The sequence below is a fragment of the Aulonocara stuartgranti genome (genome assembly GCF_965226115.1).
Source record: "Aulonocara stuartgranti genome assembly, chromosome: 14".
In the NCBI taxonomy this organism is placed as follows: Eukaryota; Metazoa; Chordata; class Actinopteri; order Cichliformes; family Cichlidae; genus Aulonocara; species Aulonocara stuartgranti.
Genome location: NC_138950.1, coordinates 11177872 through 11204992, shown reverse-complemented (window position 1 = coordinate 11204992; position 27121 = coordinate 11177872). Strand labels below are relative to the sequence as shown.

At 41.6% G+C, this 27121-nt stretch overlaps 1 protein-coding gene across 3 annotated transcripts in view; it reads left to right on the top strand.

Moving 5' to 3' along the window:
* The first annotated feature begins 1749 nt into the window (after positions 1 to 1749).
* Positions 1750 to 27121, top strand: part of nectin3a (nectin cell adhesion molecule 3a) — a 37333-nt gene continuing 11961 nt past the window's right edge. The window contains exons 1-3 of one of the 3 annotated variants that reach the window (XM_082502660.1): positions 1750 to 1906; positions 2855 to 3099; positions 25085 to 25435. In XM_082502660.1, the coding sequence (XP_082358786.1) occupies positions 3012 to 3099; positions 25085 to 25435 (439 nt within the window). In that variant the 5' untranslated portion in view covers positions 1750 to 1906; positions 2855 to 3011. Of the gene's footprint in view, positions 1907 to 2774; positions 3100 to 25084; positions 25436 to 27121 lie in introns of those variants that run through there. The other 2 variants (XM_082502661.1, XM_082502659.1) reach the window with 2 other exon arrangements.

Genomic DNA, 27121 nt, shown 5'->3' with positions numbered 1-27121 from the left:
ATAAGATGTGAATTATCATCTCATAAAGACAAGAGGTTGCCTGCTGCACTAACTCTATCGTTTCAATGCAAAGTGCCCCAGGAGGGGAGATTGATTAGTGAAAAGGCCATCATTTCACCTGGGGATTTATAGCTCTTTGAGGATATAAATAAACCACCAGAGGGTATGAAGGTAGGGGGTACAGTGTGGTGACACATGCCGGGTCATGCTTTAATCACTGTAAAGCTGAGCTATAGCACTGAGAGGGAGTGAGTTCAGTTCTGCAGGAGATGGAGGTTCCCTGCAGAGTTCACATTGCCCTGATGAGGACTCGGAGCTAATAGAGTCTATAAAGACATCACTGCAGAATGAAACTGGTGGCTCAACGCGAGGGAGGCACATCGAAACAAGCATTTTTGCTTATCTTCAGTGAATAAATATGATGTTCGCCTAAAATTGCTGAGCGAGCAAGTTTATCAGCTCAAGCTTCAGTGCATGATAATAACACAGTGCTGCACACAGCGTCGGATTCCTGAATGTGTAAAAGCTGTAATTATCTCAAAGAAAAGAACAATGCAAGAGTGTTTCATTACCACTTTGTTTTAGGACAGAGTAGTCGAAGTGTGTCTGCATTCACGCTGATGAGTGCACACTTTTTTCCCCCCAGCACTGTACCTGCATGTGATTGCTTTGTCCTTCAGTGACTGATCTCCTGGGGTTTATATTAACTTTCACATTCACTTCCTTGTTTCCACTACAGTTTTAGGATAGTTCAGCATATCTGTGACTGAGTTAACATTAATAAGCTGATTTAAAAAAAACAAAACCTTTGTGTGCACTGTGTGCACTGAGGCTTGGTTAATGGTACAGCAATGTTAGCATTTCTGGTGTGTGTAGGGGTTATTGTCAGTTTCCTTTTTTACGTGCTAAAGGACTGAGGGAGAATGGCTCATGATGCGTATTTTGTGTATTTTACTGTAATTAAGGAGGTTAGAAGGGGCATAAAGTGATTGACTGGACTTGCTAAAGTGAAAGCAGCACTTATATCATCTTACAATCTCCTCAACACCTGCTTATGAAAATGTGATGTAAAATAGATTGGGTTTGGTCATTAGAGGGACTGAAGGGTAACCAGTAGGTTGCTGTTTTTAATCCCCACAAAACCCGTGAACCCACTAAAAGCATCTTTAGTATATTCTTAAGCAACTTGATGAACCTTTGCCTGTTCAGTTGCTGCACTGAAGACGATAATCATGATTAAAAAGCAAATGGTTATTTGTGCTATAAATAGTTCTGTTCACATTTAATGTCTGTTTGCCCAAGTGAGACCTTAAAACAAGGAAATTCCTCACTCGTTCCACAAAAAAGAAGAAGAAAAAAACAAACAAATAAACAAACAAAACTTCATTATATGTGAGGTTTTAGTACTTCTTTCTTATAAAACTGTTTATGATCCTTATCAGATAGGTTTATATTAACTTAGGGGTGAAATCAATATCTTTTTTTGAGCCTAGTCATAGTCAAAATTTGATCCTTTCTAACTGCAAAAGTCCTTTCAGATGTATCAAGATAGTCTTATGAAACTGTGCCTCTTAATAAATGTAGTACTATTTCATCAATCTTGCGTATGAAAATGTTTTCGACTCCCTCTTGCTAATCCTGCTGTCCCTACAATAACAACAACAATGACTGCTATTGCTAAGGTTGTAATATTTCAAGTGAAAATAATTAAGCAGTTTAGATGTTTCTACTTTTTTTTCATCACCCGGGAGGTTTTTGATCGGTCCCATATTTTACAGCCCAAACATACAGCAACAGATGGTTTATATGGCCCCACGGAGACCCGATTTCAAATCATGCAGTCAGTCTGGGATTGCGTGAACAGGCAGACGATACCAAGACAGCCTAAATCCACTGAAGCACTATGGCAAGTTATCCAAGATGTTTAGACAACCTCATTTTCTTTGACAGGAAGAACTGACACTGTTTAAAAGATAAAGAGTGCTTATACCAAAAAGTTCTACTTTTAGCCGCTTTTTAAATTAAATTAAAAACAAGAATCACTTATTTCTGAAAGCATCCTTTCTTTGCTGTAAAACTAGACTAAGTCGTCTATTTTATGACTGGATAAAGTCACTTCAGTTTGGCAGTTAGCCTATTGCATACTTGAACTATACTGTGACATCTAAAAAAGCTCAAAGCTATCTGAAACGTCAGTTTGGGGCAAGTTTTCCCAACACAATCAATACAAGCAAGCCACGATAGATTTTTTTTCTTAAGACTGGGTTGTCTACTAAGAGTCAGTGCTTACATTGTAGTATCTGCTCTAGGCTTTGAAGCCCCCTGACATATACCAATGAAATTATAATGAGAGAAAATCTACTACTAGAACAACAACTACTACTACTACTACTACTACTACTACTAATAATAATAATAATAATAATAATAATAATAATAATAACAATGAGAAGAAGAAGACAAAGAAATGAGCGAAAATAAGAATAAATAACTAAATGGATTTGATATATAAATTTAAAAATTTTTCTTAACAATCAAACATCGACAACTGGCTCCACACGAGAAACTAACTGAAATTAAACGTAATAAAATAACAATTAAACATAATTTAGAGTGCTGATCGTGATAGCCCTGCTACCTATATTTATGTTGCCCGAATCTGTATATAAAGTACCAAAAAAAAAAAATCCCACAAGAAAACCAACAAACAAAAAGACAAACGGCTCAATGACAAGCATTTCAGAACTGCGCTAAAAGTGTATACACACGGAGACGAGTGGGTCAGCGCGCGTGCGTTCTTAAGTTTCATGTGTGTGTTTTGTTTTTGTTTTTTTGTTTTTTTGTTGACTTGCAGAATGGTACAGCCCACGCGGTTCTGTAGCTATGGAGAGAGGCTCCCCAGGAGCACGAGCCAGAGAGAGAGAGAGAGAGAGTGAGAGAGAGAGCAGGGACGAGCGAGGAGCGAGGAGAACGGATCCGGGAGTGCCGAGGCGCAGAGACACACAGGAATCATGGAGAAAAGATTACCGCTCAGGAGGACTTTGCCATCTAACGGACTGCGACTTTTAATATCCCTCCTCACCGTATACGGACTTACCGGTGAGTTAACGGTTTCTGTATCATCCCTCCCATAATACTTTTGAGGCCATTGAAAGAAGTTGTTGCAGTAGGATTGCTCGGAGAGGGTCCTCACGGATACAGTCCACTACTCAAACCGGCTGGCTAGTTTTTGTTGTTTTGTGGTGGGCTCGTCCTGCTGCATTTAAGCTAAGCTTAAGCAGGCTAGTTGTTGCCTGTGGACAGTTATCTTTACGTTAACACTGATGGGAAAGTAGCTGCTGCGTCAGTTGACCGTTAGCTAAAACTCACTCTCCTCCCCCCATTTGAATTCAACTCCGTTAACATCAGTTAACTTCTTTACATCGGAGCGACTGTTACACACAAGCTAACTGTGTTAAGATTTTCAGCTTATTCCAGGAGACATAACTCAGACACGGCACTGATTGGTGTTATGGTGATAATGGGCAGACCTTCAAGCTGAGGTTACTTACAGTATGTCACATCATGACTTGGCTAACATCATTCAGGGCGTTTGGGGGATTTACCGGCTAGTTTGTCTCCCACCCACATGGTTACAAACTGAGGAGAAGCAGTGATTAGAGGTGCACAGAAATAGACAAGAAATGGAACAATCCGGGTGTCACGTATGGCTAGGAAAAAAAAGAGGCTCCTTTGTGAAAAGTTTGCCAAGTGGTTGGTTACAGATGGATTGTAGGTTATGTGATACACGACAGAAGGAGAGTCAGTGCAGAGTCTTCAGCTTTGGGGTAAGGGGTGGCAGGGGAAATGAAGACATATTTGAGTGCATGCACTGCAGTCGCAGAGTCTGTAGAAGTATTGACCTGCAGTTGGGCTGCATGCCAGCTGAAGCACCTTCCAGCCCCCTCACTGTCCCGAGGAGAGCAGCTGGAGAGCTTTGCTGTGTCTCAGACACAAACACAGATGGATGCTTAAGTAAATACTACCCAGAAATACACCAGTGTTCTTTTCTTTTCTGAATCCAAGAGCAATATACGAAAGAACAACTTTTACTGTATTGCTCATTGTAATGTGTAACATAGTGTTGGGCGGTATGGAAAAAAACCAACTGCATGATGGTATTTTTTTAAGATTCTGGATGGTTCATAATAGATCTATTATTATTACTATTAACTTTTTCATGGCCATCTGTAAGGTTTATACAAAAAAAACACTTCTCTTTTAAACCATTTAAAAGAAAAAAAAACAATCAAAATAATAAGTAAACCACACTTAGACTCTTATCAGTAGTGCTCATGTGTTCAGTAGACTCGGTCCTTAATAGACTGCTTGTTCTGCTTTTAGGTTAGATGTCAAACTGGCTCCTTAGCATTAATATTTCCACAGCAGAGCTGGGTCTGAAAAAGCCTTGACTAACCTCATATCGTTGCCCTACCTGATTCCCTTTTGCTGTGTGCGAGTAGAGTTCCCTTAGACTTGCCTCCAGTGAAAGTCCAGCACAGAGACAGCATGACACAAAGCGAGTCTCATTTCTTTACAATTGAAAAATCAACAATCGACAAACCCAGCTCCTCTCTGGGTCTCAAGTCATTTGGGTTCATCCCCAGTCTTGTTTTTTTCATCCCCCATATGGCTTCACTGTTCTTGAATGTAATGAGGGAAGCCCACCCTTACTTCCCTAGCTGTTGACACATTGTTATGATGTGTTCAAACCATATGCCAACAGAAGTTTTCATGCGGTGTGATTACATACAGAGTGAGGCGAATTGACAGAACGTTGCGCTACAGGAGTTGGGATGAAGCTGTTTGCTCAACTTGTGACACACAAAAAAATCCACTTCACTCTACGATAGAGGCAAAAAATAAAGAACAAAGCTCGGAGAAAAGCGAGTGAAATCATAGTAAGGCAAGGCAAGTTTATTTATATAGCGCAATTCAGCAACAAGGTGATTCAAGTAAGGTCTCAAAATACGTGATCCAACTATTGTGTTTATTTTGTCTCTGCCCTCTTTTAAGGGCAAATATTTGTTTGTTTCTAACTTGACTATGTTCATAAGACTAATGCAAGGTCAAACTTTGTGATTTATGTCACAACACTGATATTTCTTGGCACCTTTCTGTTTTAGTCATGTAAATGTACTGTTATTAATGCTTTAAGTGGTTTTATCATTAATTATTCCGTACCATGATTTTTTTTTTCCCCACAGGTTGTGGATTGTTAATATTGTGTATGATTGGAACTGAGTTAATATGGGTATCATCTCAGTACACTCTTCTGCGCTCCTAGTGGCAATATAGTGCATGTAAACCACTTGGAAAACCTGAGCGAGCATTTCGCCTGTTCACCATTATTTTCAAAATTCAAACATGCATGAAATTAAGCTCAGGATGCTGCCCAGCACAAGTGTGGCTCCCAATATAACAGTAACTAATGGCCTTTTAAAAGCTGTGCTTTTTGCCTAGACACTTAGAATTACTATTGATTTATCTCTAATTATATTCTTGCTTAAATGCTTGATCCAAACAATATGTGTTACAGTTTTCCAGAGCTTAAGCTGATGTACAGAGATGCCATGTTTTGTCAGATCTGTAATTAAAGAGCAGATATTTTTGCTTTAAAACCCTAGAAGACTGAGCAAAAACTCTCCGAGAAGCCATGTCTTGTCTTAAATTGTATAATATCTGCTCTTATAGTAAACTGATTAATCGGTTGAGCACTTGTCTTTTGCGCCTGTCCTCCTGCTACAGTCAGTTTCATTTCAGTTGCTTTCAACAAATGTTTTTAAAGAAGCCTCTTCGTGCCTTTCTTTTTGTGTCTGTTCCCACAAAACACTGGTTCATAAATCATCACAGCAAACCGATAAACAATGCAATGTTGCAATCTAAGCTGATTAGCCTCAAAGGCGTGTTCAAGTGTGTTTGTTGATTTTCCAGTCCAACATGGTACCTCTACAGCCAGATTTTCTTAGCATGAACACATACGATAACGTAGCCAGCATTTTTAGTTTTAGGGGTTTTTTTTTTCGGTTTTGTGTTTGGATAAAAATGTGTACAGGTTTTTGACTCGTAAAAACATTGTTAGCAGCCATGTGGTCCTAGGGGACATTGTGATGTAAACACTTTTGAAGTTAGTTTTCTTCACTTCGCTGTAGTGTGTGGACAGGATTTTTGAGGAGGGGATTTGTTAAAAGGCGTGGCCACTGGCTGTGAGGACTGTAATTGAAGACCATAGTTTTGTGGTTCCTTCTCTTGGGGCCACATGATTCACAATCTAAATAAATAATGTAGTAATGGAGCCACCCCAAATTACAGACTCAGAAATAGATTTGAAAAAGCAGTGCAGCGACTGAGCAGATTTGGTCCTTAAGCTTAATATGATTCTGGACTCATTAATTGACAGCATGATGTAGCCAAGAAAGTTACTTTGTCATTAGGAATATAATTAAAACAACCGTGGCTTTGCCACCACATGGTATAGGGCAGATCAGGTCAAGACCCTTTTGTTGGGGGAGGAGATTGGATAACTTAATATAAAGTTACATCCCAGTCTTACTGGCTTTTCTGAGCAATTACAGCGTTAATACCTTGGATCGAGTGATTTAACTTTTTCAGGACTGATTACAGACATTAGTAATTATAGGATAACCAATATTTTAATATATTTTTAAAAATAGCATGTTGTCATGTTTTTATTCTGCTATTTTAATGCTTATTTTTTTATGTTTTAAGTATTAGCTGTTATGGTGTTTTAGTGTCTGTTTAAGCCTTATGCACTATTGGGGTTAGCACTGTTGCCTCACAGCAAGAAGGTCCTTGGTTTAAATCCACCATCTGGCCAAGGCCTTTCTATACGGGTACACCGACTGCAGATGTTTACCTGTCTCTCTGTGTTAGCCCTGCGACAGACTGGTGACTTGTCCATGGTGTACTCTGCCTCTCACCCTGTGGCAGCTGGGATAAGCTCCAGCTACCCTAAATTGGATAAGCAGTAGAAAACTGATGGATGAATATTCAGTGTAGTCTGAAGCTGCCTGCTAACTTAACCACTAGCATAACCCTTTGCCCTTTTGCTGTTTTAGTGTAGCTTTCGCCACTGTAATCCTTTTTCCTTATCTATTCCCAATATGTCTTGGTTTTCTTCAGTTTTGACAGCATTGTCTTACTTTCACCCCTCCAGCTGGCCTGATAGCAAGCCTGCTATCCTTGCCTTCATTGGATGTCACTGCAAAATATTGCATTTGATCATTAATGCATCTGGGAAACTGTGCATGCTTGTCATGGTTGTGTGGTCGTACAGCAGAAAGAATTGCAGCATTTATTGCAAGGTCAGCTATATCTGCGATATGCAGTCCAAACCACAGCTCCACTACGGGAGCTGCTTCAGACTGTGTTCTGCTCTGTGCTCAGTGGTGATAGGCTTTTGTCCATAGCATGTAAACAATCAGAACATTATGTGGGTAGGACCCTATATCACAGAAAGTCATACAGAGAGAGGCAGTTTTGTATTGTGACAAATCAGCATGCAAAAACACAGAATAATGACCCCAATAATCAGCCTATCCATAGCTAATGCTTAAAAAAAACACCCTTTGTCATGATAAATTTTGCACCACTCACTTGATGCTTCTGCATATTTCAGCTAGTCTCTTCCAAACAGTGATAGTGATAATTTAGCATGACCTATTGATTTATTTGTCAGTAGATTCAACCATTTCTCTTCATTGCTGATGTTAATTATCCACAGTTGTTATTTGTTATCAGAATTATGAGCAAGAAAAATGGCTTTGAAAGAGCATTTTAGCATTTGGATTCACATGTGTGGGTCACAGCTGTCACATCCATCTGAGCCTCCTTATTTGATCTCAGTTGAGAAGCAGCTGACTGAACACCCCTAATGACATTAAATGCACACAGGGTTTTCTTTTTGAAGGAAGGCCATCAGCAGATGAGTGTGTGGCTTTGTTGTGTAGGCTTGTGTGTAGGCTGTGTGGGGAGTTCAGGGAGCAGTCTGTGGTCACCGGCTCCTGTTGACTCCACCCTTTGCTTCCTCTTCCATGACAGATGTGACTGACTGTCAGAGGCTCTGAATTGCAAGCAGCTTCCTGGTGGTCCTTTAGTGAAAGCTGAGTTGTAAACCGCAGTTTTACCTCTTCAGCAAATTTGTTTGTAATTTAAAACACATCATCGTCAGTGACACTAAAGTTGCTGTTTGTTATACCTTGTAAGTGGGGCATAGAAGATGGCACCACTTTCCATTCATTCCAGTGTGAATAGCTCTCTTTTTGTGTTCTTTCTTCTTGAGTGGGCTAATGCACCAGTACGCTTTGGTATTGACTGCAACATTCCACCAATGTGTTCCAAAGCATTTTGTTGTTTGTTGAACCACTTGTCATTGACATATGAATCTTTCAAAGATCAAAAAGGAGGCACCTAATTCAAGGGATGAACTGCTGTGCTTTTGCACATTTTGCAATAAAGCACATTTCACACAAATGTGCAAGTAATGCAAGAAAGTCTAAGTAAGCTTGGCTGTGTTAAAGAATAAAGGTAATCTTATCAAATATTGACTTTCAAGAATTATTAGAATCGTAAAAGCTCTACTTTTTGACTTATATACTGTATACAACCCAATTTCCCATTGTTCTATTGGAGATTATGTATCGGAATTTCAGGAGCGGGACCACGCCTCCAAACACGCTCCTTCCGGTTGTCATCTATATAGGTTCCCCCAAGTTCTGCAAACTGTTCATTCTTGTTTACATGCCCCACCCTCCCTCCTTGTTCTCAATTCTTTAACTTCTTCACTCCTATTTAGTATATGGGGATCTGCCAGACCCGGGAACCGTCGCCAGTCCTCTTCGAGGCCTTCCCCAAACCGCAGCTCAATTCATGTCCAAGCATTCACCTTTACCCACTAAAACGCTGTCAAACCTAAAACGAGGACGTGGGCCCAGCTAGTGAAATAAAATATAAAGAAATGAGGGGTGACTATATAGAATCCATCTAAAAGTAATTTTTAACCCCACTGTCTCATTTTGTCAGTCACTGACTTCTGGTGGTATTTGTTGTTTTATGTCTGTACCAACTTTAGTAGTTACCAGTCATTATGACTGCAGTGCCTGAGTGCTTAGCCATTCAGAATTGGAAGGAAAGGGGAAAATATAGAAAAATACACAAAAAATGCTAATATTAGCAGTACTATTTTTACTAGTGTGTCTTGCCTACTGAATAAATCTTGGATAGACAGGAATCAAATGTTTCAATTACTGAGTCATAGGAAACGGTGCTGTATAAAAGTCTTCCAGATATTTCCATGGTTAATTACCTACCGTGAATGAACAGAGGGAAACTTTTTAAACAGTGTTTTTTGTCTACTGTTTTCAGGAGTCCAGGGTTTTTCCCAGAAAAACAGAAAGAGTAGATCACATTGTGTGGCTGTTAGGGTCACATGAGCACACTGTTGCTTTACAGTCCATATTAAAAAGCTATACATACAGTATGTCCACAGTCAGCAATCCAGTTCCCCAGGAGAGGAGCACAGAGGTTATGGGAAACAGGTGTGGCGGCTGAGCTTCATCCGCTCCGTCTCATTTGTTTCACTCTTTTCAAGTGTGGGATGAGCACGCAGTCAGTTGTGTGCACTGACACACCCCCTGCCACCCAGGTGGGAGATTAACACCCACCAGTCAAATACTGGGCAGTGTTGGTCGTAGAGGGGAAGCTATCTGCAGCGTGGTCTCGTGCCCACAAAGTATGGTGAGTAAGGTGCATTAAATTGAATAAGAATAAGCGCACCTTCATATTACTCATCTGCTCAACCGCATCAAATAATCTCCTGTTGTGTTCTGACTGTGTGCCTGAGTGAGTGACATTTTTACCTATGTAGGTAATTACAGTCAAGACTTCTAACACACATACTGCACTTGAAAGTTTCACAAAATGTGTTGGCCACAGCGTTAAGACAATTTTTTTTTTCTTGAAAGTAACTGTTCTTTATTCCCAGTTTGCATCGTACACAGTTTTGCTACTAGTTGGAGAGCAGTTTTGAGAGTGTTTGCAGATCTTTTATACAGACTACTGTGGCAACCCGTTAGTAATGAACGTGATTGCAAGGAGGTTTTTGTGACGTGCCCTCTTTGTACTTGATTTCATCGCGCAAGATCCAGCAACCTCCAGAAACTACTTGACACTCCAGGAGGGAAGGGGATCATTAACCGTGTGACTGAGACCTCAGTTATTTATTTATTTATTTATTTTTTAAAAAGGTATGTAAAGTGGGGCCCTGCGACAGACTGGCGACCTGTCCAGGGTGTACCCTGCCTCTCGCCCTATGACAGCTGGGATAGGCTCCAGCGCCCCCCGCGACCCTGAAAAGGATAAGCGGAAGCGAATGGATGGATGGATGGATGTAAAGTGGGATTATTTTTTTTTTACATATTTAAGAAGTCATGAGTACACCTCCTTTCATGTGCATAGGCTCAAACTCTCTCCTCAAACTCCATCTTTTGTTTATTTTTAGAGGTTGTTTAGTTTTCCTTTTAGCACCAGCCATGTTTTACCCATGTGTGCTCTAAGTTCTCTAGCATGATGTTTATTTAGTAATAAGACATGTGATATGCACAGAGAAAGAAAACAGACATTTTATTGAAAGATGTTTTCACCTCCGTCAGTCAGTCGCAATTCTGGCTTTTATCAAAGACCTTATTTACCCTCCTTCATCTGATTCTCATTGTATGGTTCTTTTTTGTGGGGATAATCATTGACATACACCTGAATTAAGCAGTGAAAGCACAGAAATATTTGGCTAATTGGAGGTTGAAAGGTTCAGTTCCTTGTTCCTCCTGTCCTCATGTGTGCTTGGGCAAGGTACTGAGCTTCAAATGGCCCCAGTTGCATCCATCTCTGTGTGAGTGTGAGATGGGTAAAAAGCACTTAAAGACATGTGGAAAAAGAAAAGTCATATATAAATACCAGTTCACTTGCCGTTTACGGTTGAACTGTGATCCAAACCCAGAAGTGAGAAGGAAATGTTCACTGCATGCGTTATTTACAATAATATATTTTCTCATGAGTGACAGCCTTAAATTATTTCTTGCATTACCAAGGGTAGTTTAAACATCTGACTGCGGAATTTAACATTTATCTGAAACAGCCTGTTTGTCTTTAAGAAAATCAATGCCGTGACACTTTTTGGATTTCACAGTTACTGTTTTATCTACTGTGGTCCAGGTTTTCAGACACTCAAACCCAGGGAAGGAAAACCTGTCTCCTAATTCACACTTTGCTAATTTGTCTTTCTGAGCATGGTCCAGAATGCAGATTTGTTGCAGTAAAAGCTTCAACACAATACTGCACAGCCGTACTCTTGCTGGTTTTCAGACAGATTGTTCTGTTCCCCTGAGAATCACCGCTACACTACCCATGTCCATGCAGCCCCCTTCTCCATTCTTCAGTCTCTCTGCTTCTGTTTTAGTTTCTGATCCCTTCTTCCTTTCAGCTGAATACATTTCCCCACCTTGATTAAAGCAGAAGCAAAGAAGAACAAACAGACTGCAGGTTTTATTACTTTTTAATATTGATGAAGGGAAGTGGACCATATCTGTACACTTTTTTTCCCCACATTAAGTTACTCTGTCACTGAGGGGATGAGTCATAAATCAGTGCTAATCTCTGAGAAACTTCATGGTTGTTGTTGTTTTTGCCTTGGAAAGAATAATCAACAAAACAAATGGACAGACCGGTTCCTTTTAGGTCTTAAAAGAGTGGAACAATATCAGATTTTTGAGAAAGCAAGGCACATACTCTACATCCTAAATGTGTTAGGCAAGCAATAACAGAAATCTTTGTTTTGTACATGTGGCTTGTGTAACCTAAATTTGTTAAATCTATTTGTTAAAAGTTTGAATCTCTTTTGATTTGAACAAATGCAGGTGAATGTGGAGAGTGTGTAGAACGTACTTATGCATTTGCCTGTTTCTCTGAGGTCCCTGTGGATACAAGCTTCAATCAGCTTTGCATTTTGTGTTTTAACAAAAGACCTGAGTGACCCAGACACCTACATATTATCTCCTTGTTCTCTCTGTTGAAAGTGGGTGGCACATCTGAATAGAGAGAAGCGCCTTAATCTGCTGCAGAAAAATGGTGAGAGTATGTGAGTGGGTGTGCCGGAAAAACAAACTTCCTCTTAGCAGGATAATGCTGGGGCAATGCCACACTGACCAAACTACTTACTACTTATATAAACAGGATAGGATTTTGCTGGTTTGCTTTACTTCCTCCCCCTTTTGTAAAACAGCCATATTGCTCTATACGTGCATAGAAATCATAATATACTAATTGCACTAATTAAAACCCACAGGTGTAAGCCTATCTGAGTGATATCTGAGTCTGTCTTTAAGTTATTCCAGGTGTCTGGATAATATTTTGTATGATTTGTCTGTTTGATTGTGGTAGAAATCATAAAGGGGATTACTTTAATCAGTAATTGAAATCTGGTTTGTTTAACACTTCGGTTAACTGCTGGTCTATGCTAGCCTATGCTAGGCTATAGGCTCGGAGCCTATAGCCTCCACCTGGGTGTTTGCAGGGACAGCAAGAGGTCCTTGTGCCACGGGACTCGTGCACCTTAAGAGAGATCATCTCAGTAGCCACAGGGACAGTGAAGAGCTGAAGCCAAAAACCAGCTGTTACCTTGGTTGCATGCCACTGAACACCAAACAAAGGCAGCTGCAGGTTCATCCTCAGAAACCTTTTACAACTTTTGCCCTGGATAGATCTTGTTGATCAAAGACTCTTTCCGTCATTGCTCAAGTTAAGGTAAACTGTGACTGTGTTTTGGCTTTCACACTTAGTTTATGCCCATTTGTTGCCCTTGCGAAATTTGGCGCATGCCAAGAGTGATATCAGAAATACTGGCAGCAGCACTGTTTTTTGTCTGACACACAGCCGGCACATCCAGCTTGGAACAGATTGGTCTTTACCAGCAATTCAATTACATGTCAGCATAGAAACTTAGATGAAGATGCTGCAGCAGTTGAAAAAAGATGATATGTTCGTAAGAAAACTGGGGATGAAAAAGCATACTGAGGCCAGTACGCTTTAAGCACCAGTGGTCATGGGGCTTTGCTGAGGTTAAAGTTTACACGAGCAATGGCCAATGCATCAAGCATAATCACAGCTTTAAGTTAGGACAAATGCAAATCACCGAAAGAAGAAAGGTTGTGCTTGACTCTGTAATAGTTGGAGCTATAATCTGATAAATTATCCAGCATGGTTATACAATATACTAAAATGTATCAGGATTTTCGTGGTCATGTTTTTAAAAAACTCAGATCCCATCAGAAGGGATCATATTAGCTTCTCTAGTCCAAACAACACCAGGCATAATGTATTAGTACTGGGCATTTGACTGGAATTAAAACTGTATAATATTTTGCCAACTCTAGCCTGCTGACTTTGCAGCATGAAGTATTTTGCTTCATACTCATATTTAAATTAATATCATAATGTGAAATTATTATTTGGGGAACTTTTTGCAACAGAAAATATGACTGCAGTACACACCCTCAGCCATTGGTCATAATCTTGACATTGTGCTTATGTTGTATGTGCTTCAAGGTTGTGGTTTGGTGTGGCTCACCAATGACTAATTGTAAAGTAAAAGAAAGTATGAAGTTGATCAAGTACTTTTGTAGTCCAAGCAACTCAGAGTCACTTTCTTCTGCTTTTCATTCATTTCATATCAATATTTAAGCTTATTAGCATGACCACAAATGTATTTAAATATGCTTGTAATCAACATTCAAGTTAAGTGTTTAGCTGATTAGAAGATAAAATGGCATAATTGAGTATTTTTTCATATCCAGCCACATTATTGTTCCGTCTTTGTTGGAGTTAATGAACACAGCTCTTTGTATATACACAGATGATGTCCACGGAGTAGCATTGTTTTTGACATTCATAGGCCTTGGAGATGATAATTTTAAATACTGTTTGTTAGCAGAAATTGGCATCATGCAAGAAATCCAGAATTAGACAATCATGAGAATCATTTGAAAGCAAAACATTGTAATTCCCTCTGGGGGCTGTGGGAAAGTATGTTTCCATTATGTTTGATTGGCTTAGACTCAGCGAAAGGCAGTGGAGTCTGTGATCAGTAGAGAACTCATTTTTTCTTCGCTGTAAAGCCCTCAGCACCACCCAACAAGGGCGGGATCTATTTCTGTCCTAATTTCTTCATCAGGAAATTACAGTAATTTTAAGGGAATAATGACATGTAAATGTGGAGGCAACAGCAGGTACCTAAAAACAAAGTGTGCCTCTAAGGTCATTGCAAGGTTAACATAGTTTAGGAGGCTGTTGTTTTCACCCAACTTCTTTTATTAGCACAGAGCCTGGAGTGGAGGGTTATCCTTGTAGCCATAGTATACTGTCCTTGCTTGGCCTGTTTGGGATTTTAACAAATGCTGTGAATGATTTACTGGGATTAGTTAATCGGATACTAAGCCACCCATGAAGCGCACCTTGTTGTTTTGTAGACACTTCACTGGTGCAATGTCTGCCCAGACAAGTCAACAGTTACTAAAGCAATGGATTGCTGTGAAATGTTTATACAGGACGTGTCAAACTCATTTTGGTCAAGTCATCGGCCAAATACATTCCAACTTGATCTCAAGCAAGATGCACCTTTTCCCTTTCTTGAAGTCTAAATATATTCACTTGAATAATGTTTTTTTTAAAGATGTAATGATATGTTCATTACATCCAATTACTCAACTCCCCTAAAAATTTACCAGATTCCAGAAGGTATTATTTCTTTTCAAATTATCTTTCTAATCTATTGAGTAATCCATTTGGAAAGAGATGACCTGCAGCCTAAGTGTAATTTTCGTCACTGTGTTGTATAGTGAGAGTGGTCTATGTTAGCACTTACTTGTCAGGGATTTCATACACTTAAGCTCTAATTAAGAAATTCTCAAATTGTTGCCTCTCTATTTTAAAAAAAGAGCCCTTCAAAATTAAGTTGCTTATTCTCACAGCACAAAGGCATATTCTTCTTCGTCTTCTTCTGTATGCCTCATCCCATGCCAAATCATTTTAATCTGGGAAGAAATTCCATCTGATCCCCCCCAGAATCAGATAATTTATACTAAATGAACAGATTTTATCTAATCTGAAAGTAGATAAAACATGTTTATGTTTCTCTGCATCGTAGGTATTAGATTGGTGTAGTTTTGCAGTGAAACTATGTTGTATCCCATGCTATTGAGGCAGGTTTCTGGAAGTTGGTTGTAGAGAAAATCACAGACAACTAAAACAAGATTTTACTTCAGATTGTGACATATGGATTGGGTGAAAATTGATTTGGTGGCAAAAATATTGGAAGAAAATAACACAAATTAAAAAGTGCAAAGTTGTGACCCATGCCATTGTACTTTAAAGGTCTTTAACTGACAAAGGATTTGTTAAATGTACTGAAGTTGTATAAAAATATAGACCGGTTTAAATGGAAAGCATTTTTTTTTCTAATTTAACTCACATGTCTTTTTTGCCTTCTTAGATCAGCTGTGACTTTTGTAAATAGCCTTCTCTGTTCTTTTCCACATGCATGGAAAAATAACATTTCCACCCATCTTTGGGTCATCTAGCAAATTTGCACGCACATACTAAAGTACCGCAAACCCCCACAGCAAACAATAACAAATCCCACACAGTAGGACAGGACACTGTAGGAATGTTTATCTTCCACTATGTACCAAGCAACACAATGCCCTTCACAGGTCCTACGGCACAGCTATAGTTGACTCTGATGAGAGTTTGCTTTCTGTCATGACACTCTGTATGCCTACATTATTGATCTTTTTTCTTTTAAGCTCCGATCTTTAATCAAATGTGACTCAGATGTGAAGGACACACAAGTCTGCATTGCTATGGGGGAGCAAAGAGAAAGAGGTTTTTAAGAGGACAGTGACATGTGAAAGAGGCCTGACCTGCCCCTTTTTTAAAGGCCTGTCAGCCTGTATTTGTCTATGTCATGAATTAGACCCCTGAAAAAAACTCACACCCTCACAGGATATAATACTCTGAAGGAAGGAAGAGGGGGGGTTCACACTGCACAAATATTTCTAACAATAAAAGCATACTATTCACCAATGCGCCACTTGGCCGATCCTGTTTCTAACTGATTAAGGAAGAGTTATAGGTGCCGCAAGAATGAAGAAAAGATGTGGGGGCCTGTGTTTGGCATATAGGCATTGTCTAATGATTTATTTTTCCTTGCTACTACTTTAGAAGCTAACAATACTAAGTGGTTCTGCACTGCCAGTTCACTTTATTATATTAGCGGTGTTTAAAGTCATAGATGTCTCTCAAATAGAGGACCTGGTACAATGTCTGCGAAAACAATTCCCATGTCCACTTAAATATTAGCGGATAATTATTTTCTGAATTATATTCTGACCTGCTTTTTGTGTGATATTGGCAGTGTGTGCAAATGAAATTATCAAATGAATGTTAATGAACATTTTTACAATGTGACCTTGATCATCAGAAGGAAGTTTTAATAGTAGGCCAATGGTTCTGTTGGCTTATACGAGAGGGAGAGAGTGTCTGTAAGGAGTATAAATTACTGCACTCATTAAACGGTAATGAAACACTGCCCTTCAACCCACCTACCTCCTACACTCACTTAAAAATCACTGAACCAGGAAAGGGAGCAAGCTGTAGGCTAACAAACTGGAGAGGAGCATGACAGGGATAACCTTTACCTTCAGAATGATCATTTTTCCCACTTCGTTCAGAACAGCTTCAGATATCTACTGTGATGTTATTAGAGTGTAGTCAGGTTCACAGACATATTTTCATTTATAAGCCAAACTGATTTGTTCGATAAGTTCGATAAGATTTTTTCTTAGACCTGGTATTCTGAGGGTTTTCCATTGACATGTTTCATATGCTCCTCCTTGAATCGCTACCTTATCGTGGTGGAGGGGTTTGTCCCAGGGATCCCAGGGGCTATGTTGTCTGGGGGCTTTTGTCCCCTGGTAGGGTCTCCCATGGCAAATTGGTCCTGGGTGAGGGACCAGACAAAGAGCGATTCAGAAGACCCTTATGAAAAGGATATCGAGGGAACAGTTTACCCTGCCCGGGATAGGGTTACCGGGGCCCCGCCCTGGAGCCAGGCCCGGCGAGGGTGCCCGAGCGTCTGGTGGCTGGGCCTTAGCCCATGGGGCCCGGCTGGGCACAGCCCGAAGAGGAGACATGGGCCCATCCTCCCGCAGGCCCACCACCCGCAGGAGGCGCCATAGGGGTCGGGTGCATTGTGTGCCGGGTGGCGGCCAGGAGCGGAGGCCCTGGCGGACTGACCCCCGGCTGCCAAGACTGGCAATAGGGACATGGAATGTCACCTCTCTGGTGGGGAAGGAGCCTGAGTTAGTGCGTGAGGTTGAGAGGTACCGGCTAGATATAGTCGGGCTCACCTCTACGCATGGCTTGGGCTCTGGAACCAGTCTCCTGGAGAGGGGCTGGACTCTGTCTCAGTCTGGAGTTGCCCCTGGTGAGAGGCGGCGGGCTGGGGTGGGTATTCTAATATCCCCTCGGCTTGCTGCCGGTAAGTTGGGGTTTTTCCCGGTGGACGAGAGGGTTTGTTCCCTGCGCCTTAGGGTCGGGGAACGGGTCCTGACTGTCATCTGCGCTTATGTGCCGAGTGGCAGTTCAGAGTACCCAGCCTTCTTAGAGTCCCTGGGGGGGGGGTGCTGGAAGGTGCTCCACCTGGAGACTCTGTTGTCCTGCTGGGAAACTTCAATGCTCACGTGGGTAACGACAGCGAAACCTGGAGGGGCGTGATTGGGAGGAACGGCCTCCCTGATCTGAACCCGAGCGGTGCTTTGTTATTGGACTTCTGTGCTAATCACAGTTTGGCCATAACGAACACCCTGTTCGAACATAAGAGTGTCCATAAGTGCACGTGGCACCAGGACGCTCTAGGCCGTAGGTCGATGATCGATTTTGTAATCGTATCACCAGACCTGCGACCATATGTTCTGGACACTCGGGTAAAGAGAGGGGCTGAGCTGTCAACTGATCACCACCTGGTGGTGAGTTGGATCAGGTGGCGGGGGAGGACGCTGGACAGACCTGGTGCACCTAAACGCGTAGTGAGGGTGTGCTGGGAACGTCTAGCAGAGGCCCCAGTCCGCGAGATCTTCAACGCACACCTCCGGCAGAGCTTCAACAGCATTCCGAGGGAGACTGGGGACATTGAGTCCGAATGGACCATGTTCAGCGTCTCCATTGCCGAAGCTGCTGCATTGAGCTGCGGCCGCAAGGTGGTTGGTGCCTGCCGTGGTGGTAATCCCCGAACCAAATGGTGGACACCAGAGGTAAAGGGAGCCACCAGGCTGAAGAAGGAGTCCTATCGGGCTTGGTTAGCCTGTGGGACTCCGGAGGCAGCCGACAGGTATCGACAGGCCAAGTGGCGGAGGGCTTTCGCTTTGGTGGCCTCAGAATCTCATCTCTGATTTTTGCGGATGATGTGGTTCTGTTGGCTTCATCAGGTGAGGGCCTCCAGCTCGCACTGGAACGGTTCGCAGCCGAGTGTGAAGCAGCGGGAATGAGGATCAGCACCTCCAAATCTGAGGCCATGGTTCTCAGCCGGAAAAGGGTGGAGTGCCCACTTCGGGTCGGGGATGAGTTCCTGCCCCAAATGGAGGAGTTCAAGTATCTCGGGGTCTTGTTCGCGAGTGATGGGAGAAGGGAGCCGGAGATCGACAGACGGATTGGGGCTGCAGCTGCAGTAATGTGGACGCTGCACCGGTCCGTCGTGGTGAAGAGGGAGCTGAGTGTAAAAGCGAAGCTCTCAATTTACCGGTCGATCTACGTCCCTACCCTCACCTATGGCCACGAGCTGTGGGTAGTGACCGAAAGAACGAGATCGCGGATACAAGCGGCAGAAATGAGCTTCCTCCGAAGGGTGGCTGGCCTCTCCCTTAGAGATAGGGTGAGAGGTTCGGCCATCCGGGAGGGGCTCAGAGTAGAGCCGCTGCTCCTCCACATCGAAAGGAGCCAGCTGAGGTGGTTCGGGCATCTGACAAGGATGCTCCCTGGGCGCCTCCTGGGTGAGGTGTTCCAGGCATGTCCCACCAGGAGGAGGCCCCGGGGCAGACCCAGGACACGCTGGAGAGATTATATCTCTCGGCTGGCCTGGGAACGCCTTGGTATTCCCCCGGATAAGCTGGAGGAGGTGGCTGGGGAGAAGGAGGTCTGGGCCTCTTTGCTTAGGCTGCTGCCCCCGCGACCCGGCCTCGGATAAAGCGGATGACGATGGATGGATGGATGTTTCATATGTAGTTCTAAACATGCCTTAAAGTTTGATGCTTGTTAAATATTAATTAAAAACAGAACACAACAAACAGAACACAAAAATGACCAAATCCCTAAATTTAGCTGAAAATGTTACAAATGGCAAGGAGCAAGCAACAGTAGGCAACTCAGCACAAACCTGCACTCAGCTTCCTTGCTCTCTGACCTCAGTAAATATTTTCCTGATGAGTTAATGACCTCAGTAACTACTTTCAAGGCTTACTGAATTTTGTATTTCATGATCTCCATTGGAGTCAAAAAGGAGGATAAAAGAAGGCCCACTGTGTAACTTTGTTTCAGTCAGATCTCCACATTACCAGTTGTGTTCACTTTCAAAAAACCACATAAGTGAGGATGGAAAGGCTCAACTTGAGATTGCCTTGTGTCTTATAAAAATTAAGATGGCAACATCCATCTTTTATGCGCAGTCTTTGGACTGTATATAAAACTGCAGGTTTGATCAATTATGTGAACTTGTTGAATTTTGTCATGTTCCTTTATGTTTATAAACTATGTAAACATTAGACAATTTTTAGCCATGTTATTGTTTCTTTTATTGTTGTAATTGCAATATGTACAAACATATTGAAACAGGGCTCTGTTGTAAATGAAACATTAGGTTTTAATAAAACCACCTGTATAAATAAAGGTTAAATACAATAAACAAAGCACATTTAAAACAACAACATTGACCAAAGTACAGGACATGAACAATAAAATAAGATATACACTCATATACATGCCAGCTCACAAGAGTAAATATATTTACAGGATTGCGAAAAATACATGGTAAATGGCCTGTATTTGTATAGTGCTTTTACTAGCCCCTAAGGACCCCAAAGCGCTTTACACATCCAGTCATCCACCCATTCACACACTGGTGATGGCAAGCTACATTGCAGCCACAGCCACCCTGGGGCGCACTGACAGAGGAAAGGCTGCCGGACACTAGCGCCACCAGGCCCTCTGACCACCACCAGCAGGCAACGGGTGAAGTGTCTTGCCCAAGGACACAACAACAGAGACTGTCCAAGCCGGGGCTCGAACCAGCAACCTTCCGATTACAAGGCGAACTCCCAACTCTTGAGCCACGATCTCCCGTACAGCAGACTAAATATCTAAGCTCTCACTCCAGGATGTAAGCCAGGGAATAAAAAGTATTTTTAAAAATAAGCAATGGGGAGGCCAGCCTAACATTACTTTATCAGTATCATAAGTGTGAGATGTCAACTTAGAGAAACCCGGTATCAGCTCATGTCAAAAGTTAAAATGACCCAGCTCAGATTCATTTTCATGACCTGACATAGATCAGGATGTTTGTTCACTCTTCTGTTTTCACTGCTGAACTTCTACTGAATAGCTGTCCTATTTTCTTGCTTTGTGTTGTATTCATTCTCTGCTTAACTCAGTTTCCTCTTGCTTTTAGTCTTAAACCACACTCCCTCTTGCACAGATCCTATGTCTGCATTCTTCTCCTGTGAGGTCTTCAGATCAGTTCCTCATGAGTGCTGTTTGACACGATAATCTATGCATGGAGTTTGTCTACATGAACCTGACATATTGTCTGTTTTGTTGCTGCTCATGAATGTTGCTGGCTGTGGATCCCTCTTGTTTCACACTGCTCTGAAACGGACTGCAGGGTTCATTGGGAGGATCTCAAGCCACGAGACTGCTTCCTCAGGGGAGGTCAAGGCTGAAGCTGGGTCGGGTCTCTGATAGGTGGAGATTTTGGCTCGTCTAGTGGCCGACTTGGACTGTTTGAGTGTTGCCAGGCAAAAAGGAAGGTTTTGATTTACCATCGCGTCTTCCGAGCAGCTTGTCGCAATTAGTGATGTCAGCAGGGAAAGAAACAAATATGAGGCATTTCTTCAAAGAGCAAGCGTACTCTTCCCATGAGTTCATTCTTTCCTCGGGTTTCTGAAGAGAAAAGGGGGCAAAAGTGCAGCCTGTTTCTCTTTGGCCAAGTTAGGTTTTGCAGGTCTTCGTGATCTGCAGGCTAAGGTGTCACATTTAAACTGAACCAACTGGATTATAAAGCGTCAAAAACAGTGACAACATATAAAGTTGGACGGCATGATAAGTTTTGTTTGTATGTTTATTTCATAAGCCGTACTTTTTAGATGGATAACCAATAATAAACTTAGTGACACATCTGAGCTGTGCCTCAGCTCTGCGTTCTATTTTCTTGATTTAAACTGTATAACACTGTTTTTTAACACATTGCTTACATTTAGTTGCCTGCCGTATTTTAGACAATTTATCACAGCGCTCTAGTTTGTGAGCATTGGTTGTGTTTTTCATGGTTGCAGCTAGCAGTGCCAAGTTTCCCTACTCTCCTCCTGGCTGTAGGTATCCCATGCAGAGGCCATCTGTCTCTACTCCCCTAATGGTAAGGGTGGAGTCCTCTTTAAACACCTCCCCCACACACGCACTGCCACCACCACCCCGTTCCCTCTTATTTTCAAATGCCTACTGCAAAACAAACAGAGCATGGCATAGATGGAGTTTAGTTTCTTTGTGTGCTTTGACTGGCCTGAAAACTGACACGAGTCAGATAAACTACCTACAGTAGCAGTTGGGGTGTCGTGTCAGGTAGCAGCAGAATGTGGAGCATGTTGAAGAGAAGTTGGGTTAGAGACACGTGTCTGCATACATCAGTACAATGTCACGCATGCCAAGTATGTAAGTGTGCTGCAGGAGGGGGTTTTATCAGCCTGCCATCTACATTCTTGTTTCTGTCATAGATACGTTGTAGGTCTTGATCTCTCTGTCAAGCATTTGTCTTTTTTTCTTTCGTCAAGCCAAACAAATGAGTTGCACTAGTAAGGTGACAAAAAAGAAAACAGCTGTTGTGATGGCTCAGATGACTGTGGAGTGGAGAATGTGGCTCTGACCCTGATTCTCCCCCACACCAGTGCATCCAGAGGACTCCTATAGAAATAATGCAAACACAGGGCAACAAATGCACTGCAAAGCACATTATAGGGGAAACTTTTTTGTGGGGAAATGAAGTAATGACCCAGAGTGACTTTTCCAAATGTCATTTTCAGGCAGATGGCAAATAAGGCCACCTGGGCTAAACAATTCAGGTTAAAAGTTTAGATGCAGTGCAGAGCTGTATTGGGTCAGTCTGCACACACAGAAAGGTTTGAAAATGTGTGTGAGGAAGAAGAAAAAAACTCAGGAAAGCCCAAATGTGACAGTACAGCATGAACCTTCACAACACAATGCAACATACATTTAAGACTGAGCAGCCATTCAAAGTATATGCCCGACTCGCACACATGTTCACACACTTATTTCTTATTTTGGAAGAGAGAAACTCAGTGTCTGTTTGTCCGTGTGTGTATGTGTGTAGTCACTGAAATTACAGGGGACGTAATGGAGCACGGGGAGCCTCAGCCTCATTGGCTGTATTCCTCAGAAACCAAGATAGCATTGCTGTGGCTTACCGCTCACATTCATGCCAGCAACTCAAAATACCAGCCAGTGGACCACTTTTATAAGCTTTACTCCATACACATCCGAGACAACGGACAAAGTGGAACTTTATGGCTCCCAAATATAACTTACTCTGCAAGCATGTCAAGAAACCCAAGAAATACTGTTTGATTATTTTGAATAAAATCACCTTTTTATGTTTGATGTATGCAACTTTTTCACAAAGTTTAAGGTGGATGTATTCTGCTTTTCAACCTGAAGCAGGGCTGTAAGTCTTTGTACGACTCTGAAAAATGAGTAAACGTGCGTCAATCAATCACTCATTGGTGAGATTGTTCTAGAAAAAAAAAAAAAACAGGAAGGATTTTTTTCCATTTAGAGCACTAGCCAGAAACCTGCAATTTAAGACTTATTTCAGGTTACCTTTCCAAGATACAGCATTCATTCCCACCAAACTAGATGTTTTTGTTTGTTTTGTTTAAACACAGCCGCATGCCTGTCAGCAGTGATCTGTAAAGTGATAGGGATGAGAATCTTTGGCAATAAAAATATCCAGTTCTGATTGTTGGTGTCATGGTTTGATCAATTCAAAAAGGAGAAAGAGGATTTCTTTGTTTTGGTTCTTAGTTCTGTACACAGTAGGGTTGGCACATGTACTCTGTACTCCATAGGCTGATGTTCTTCTTTGGGGCAGCATAGTATTCTTGCATGCACCCATTGTATTATCATTATCCATCCATGCACAATGCACAATGTGTGGGGCACCCATCAGTAAAACGCTTGTATACAATGTGCCAAACTTTTGACTCCTATCATTTGCCTGCTGAGCTGCAAATGAAACTTAGCTGAGTGTTAAGTAGTGCTGATTATGTCATTTTCTGATTAAGGCGTGTTTACAGAAAATGACAGAAAATGTTGGTGGGCACGAGGCTCATTGTGACACACAACGAGCCTCGTGCCCACCAATTTCTGAAATTACCGTTAACTAGAGCCTGGTGAACTCTATCACTCTTGCAGATGCAGTAACTACATACTATTAGTAACACCAATTACAGACAAATGCAGAGAAAGCTCCTTCTGTAAAACTTATTTGTTTAGGTTATTTTTATGTAGCTTATAAATAGTATATTGTTAGTTTTTTGTTGTAAAGTTTGTGTTTATTATTTTGTAAGAAACACAATGGTGTCATCAGCATAAGGCAGTGGTCACACACTTATGGTTGGTTTGTGATGTACAACTAGGCTAATCCTAGCATACGCCTCTTTTAATAGATATTGGTCCTCATATGTGTTAAAAGGTTGTCAAATCTATCTTTTTTTCAAGATAAATCTTTTGACACATACAGATATGATACAAATGTGAAGACACAACCATTCATTTCACCAAACTGTAACTTTTTGCTGTGGTACTGTATTCGTTTTTCTGTCTACAGTATTCAGATGGTCATTAATGTTCAAAGCCAAGTTTCCGGTTTGCATTTAAAAAAAAAACTGTGGTGGGCCTTAATTCAAATTAAGGGCCTCATAAAAATAGGCAATGAAGCCATCCTCTGGCTTGCTTTGTTTCATCTCCTTCCAGTAAATTGTTTTCTTGCTTGTTTAAAAGGTACTCTGATAATTAGCAAAAGGGACAGGCTGAGTGTCCTGTGGTGAGAGTGTGTTGCTTGTTAAGAGCAACCCAGAACCCAGAAGATATTTGTTCTGCTTTTCAACCACAGGAAGAAACATGAATGAAACAAATGGCTGTTAGTGTAACCTTGGGAAAACTACTCAGAATGTTCTGATATATTGCTCCATTATGTTTGGTGCACACTGCTAACATTAGAAAATTGGTCCAACATCTCACATAAGTGGGGGAAAAAATGTGTTGTAGTGCAGTTAGATACCACATGCCTTGTGAGTATATGCTGATGTTCTGTTTCCGAGAGTTGACACAATCCTCCAGAAAAAAATCTTCCTGAATTAGCTCATCTCAGCTACTGTTTTTCAAATTTAATATCGTCTGGTGGTGATAGTACATCTATATCAGTGTTGTTACAACTGAAAAACTGGATGAGGAGACGCAAATTGAATCTATGTGACTTCCCAGACAATTTTCTTCCACTGCTACACACCAGAGAATTAAAAAAAAATCTCTTAATCCAATGAAGTGACATTGTCATGAGAAATTCATTTTTCCCATTTTAATTATAAGCTGAAACTCTGTCTTTTGTATTTCTGAATCCCAACTCTGTTTTTTCTCTCAGCAGGTGTGAGCAGTAACCAGGTAGTTGTTCCTGAAAAAGTGAATGCAGTGCTGGGAAAGAACATCACACTGGGCTGCCGAATAGAAGTGGGTCCCAGCCTCAGCTTCACGCAGAGCTCCTGGGAGCGTCGTCTTCCTTCAGGCACTATTACCCTGGCGGTATTTAATCCCGAGTTTGGAACCTCATATTCTTCACAATATGAAAAACGTATCTCATTTGTTTCCCCTTCAATACGAGATGCCACCATTACCCTTGAAGGAGTTGACTTTACGGATATCGGGTCCTACACCTGCAAAGTGGCTACATTTCCTTTGGGCAATACACAAGCATCCACCCATGTTAATGTTTTAGGTAAAGTACTGCTTCCTCACTTCACTTCCTCACTGAGTGGTTCTTCATATTGTCCTTAAATCTCACTTTTTAATGAAGGTCATTGTTTGTTGTGATTTAGCAAAGCCTAGGTGAGCACTCAGTGTCTGCCCTGGAGGAAACAGCGGCTCCCTGAAGCAACCTAACGTTTAAATTACAGCCTGGACACATGCCATGTACATTTAAATCCCTGCAGGAATCTGAAGCTGCATAAAGGCTGCTTTGGTGTGGTCCCACCTATCTCCCTCCCCCACTGTTACTTTAAAAGAAAAGCCAATGTAACTGTTTTTATATTCACAACATTATATCCAAATGTTTCACAGAGTTTCCATGGCATCCTCTGTAAAGTCACTTAGGCCCTACATGCAAGACACAAAACGGAAACCTTCTCATTCAGCAAGCACATAAATATAATGCAGCAAGTTCAGAGTGTCCCAGCTCAATGCAACTTAGTTGCTTGCAACAACAGTTTAATTGTAGGGTGTGACACAGGGTGACTCTCATGACATTTAGTTGCGTTTTGCTAAGCTGGATTACAACTACAGTCTGCACCTCTTTCCCTCAAGGCTGTGACGATTGTTGATAGTTTTCTCTCCTTTAACCATTTGTCCATTATGTCCTTAAGTGATAATCAAAGCAAGGTTATTTGCCAGGTCACTAAACTAAAAATGAAAACTACCTGTGGATCCCTTCTGAGCTTCCAAATAAAATAAACAAAACAAAGCCGTATTATATTTTAATGGGTTTTCCCATTAGTATGTTCTTATTTTATCCAAACACAAAGCATACATTGAAAGCAGCATACGTTCCTTTACATAGAAGTTTCTCACTGTAGCCTCACTTTCCAGAGGAGCAGAAACACTGAACTTTCCCTGTGGTCAGCGTATGTTTCAAGCCCTAAATTGGTGCCGTTGCTGAGAGGAGGAGATTGCAGTGTAGGCAGCAGCAGGTTCTCATCATCCTCCAGAGACTGAAGGAGACTCTGATGTCTAATGAGCGGTACATTAAGTGCTGCTGTGACAGCCACGGTGTCTAGAACCTCACAGGGTTCAGTTACAGCTTTCTGTCTTCTCTGAACACCTTCTTGCATATTTTGTTTTTGTTTTTTGGGGGGGTGGGTGGGTCTTATATGGATGCATATATCCACACTCAAACACAAAAGCACATCCTTAGTCCTACTTTACATTTCAGATGTAATTAGGGTGTGGTGTATATTCTTTGCAGTATGATACATGTCAAGTGGAATGTAGATTATCTCACAGGGTATTTCTCTGTGAGAAGGCACATCACGATTACAACACCAAATGTCAGCAGGTTCAGAGAGGAGTGCCTTCCTCATCTCTGCTTTGTTTAGAGGTGACTTTTACAGTTTCCTCCGCCACTCTTTTGATCATGCAGCCCCACTGTCACAAGTCCAATGTGAACAACAACCACAGCAAACAAGAATTTCTGAATAAAACAAAGGTTTCTGGAGAAAACGTCATGGTTAATCCAGCATGCGATTGTGTACATAATATTGGTTTTCCAGTGTAAATCAAAGTTGTTTTAGTTTCAGCTTCAGTTTGTAAGTTAACTTAAGATTCCCAGTTTTGATTCCTGTTTATACTCTGAGGTTTATGCGAAGACAGATGACTGCGTTTTCGTTCCTTTCAAGTGGACTAAAGTAAA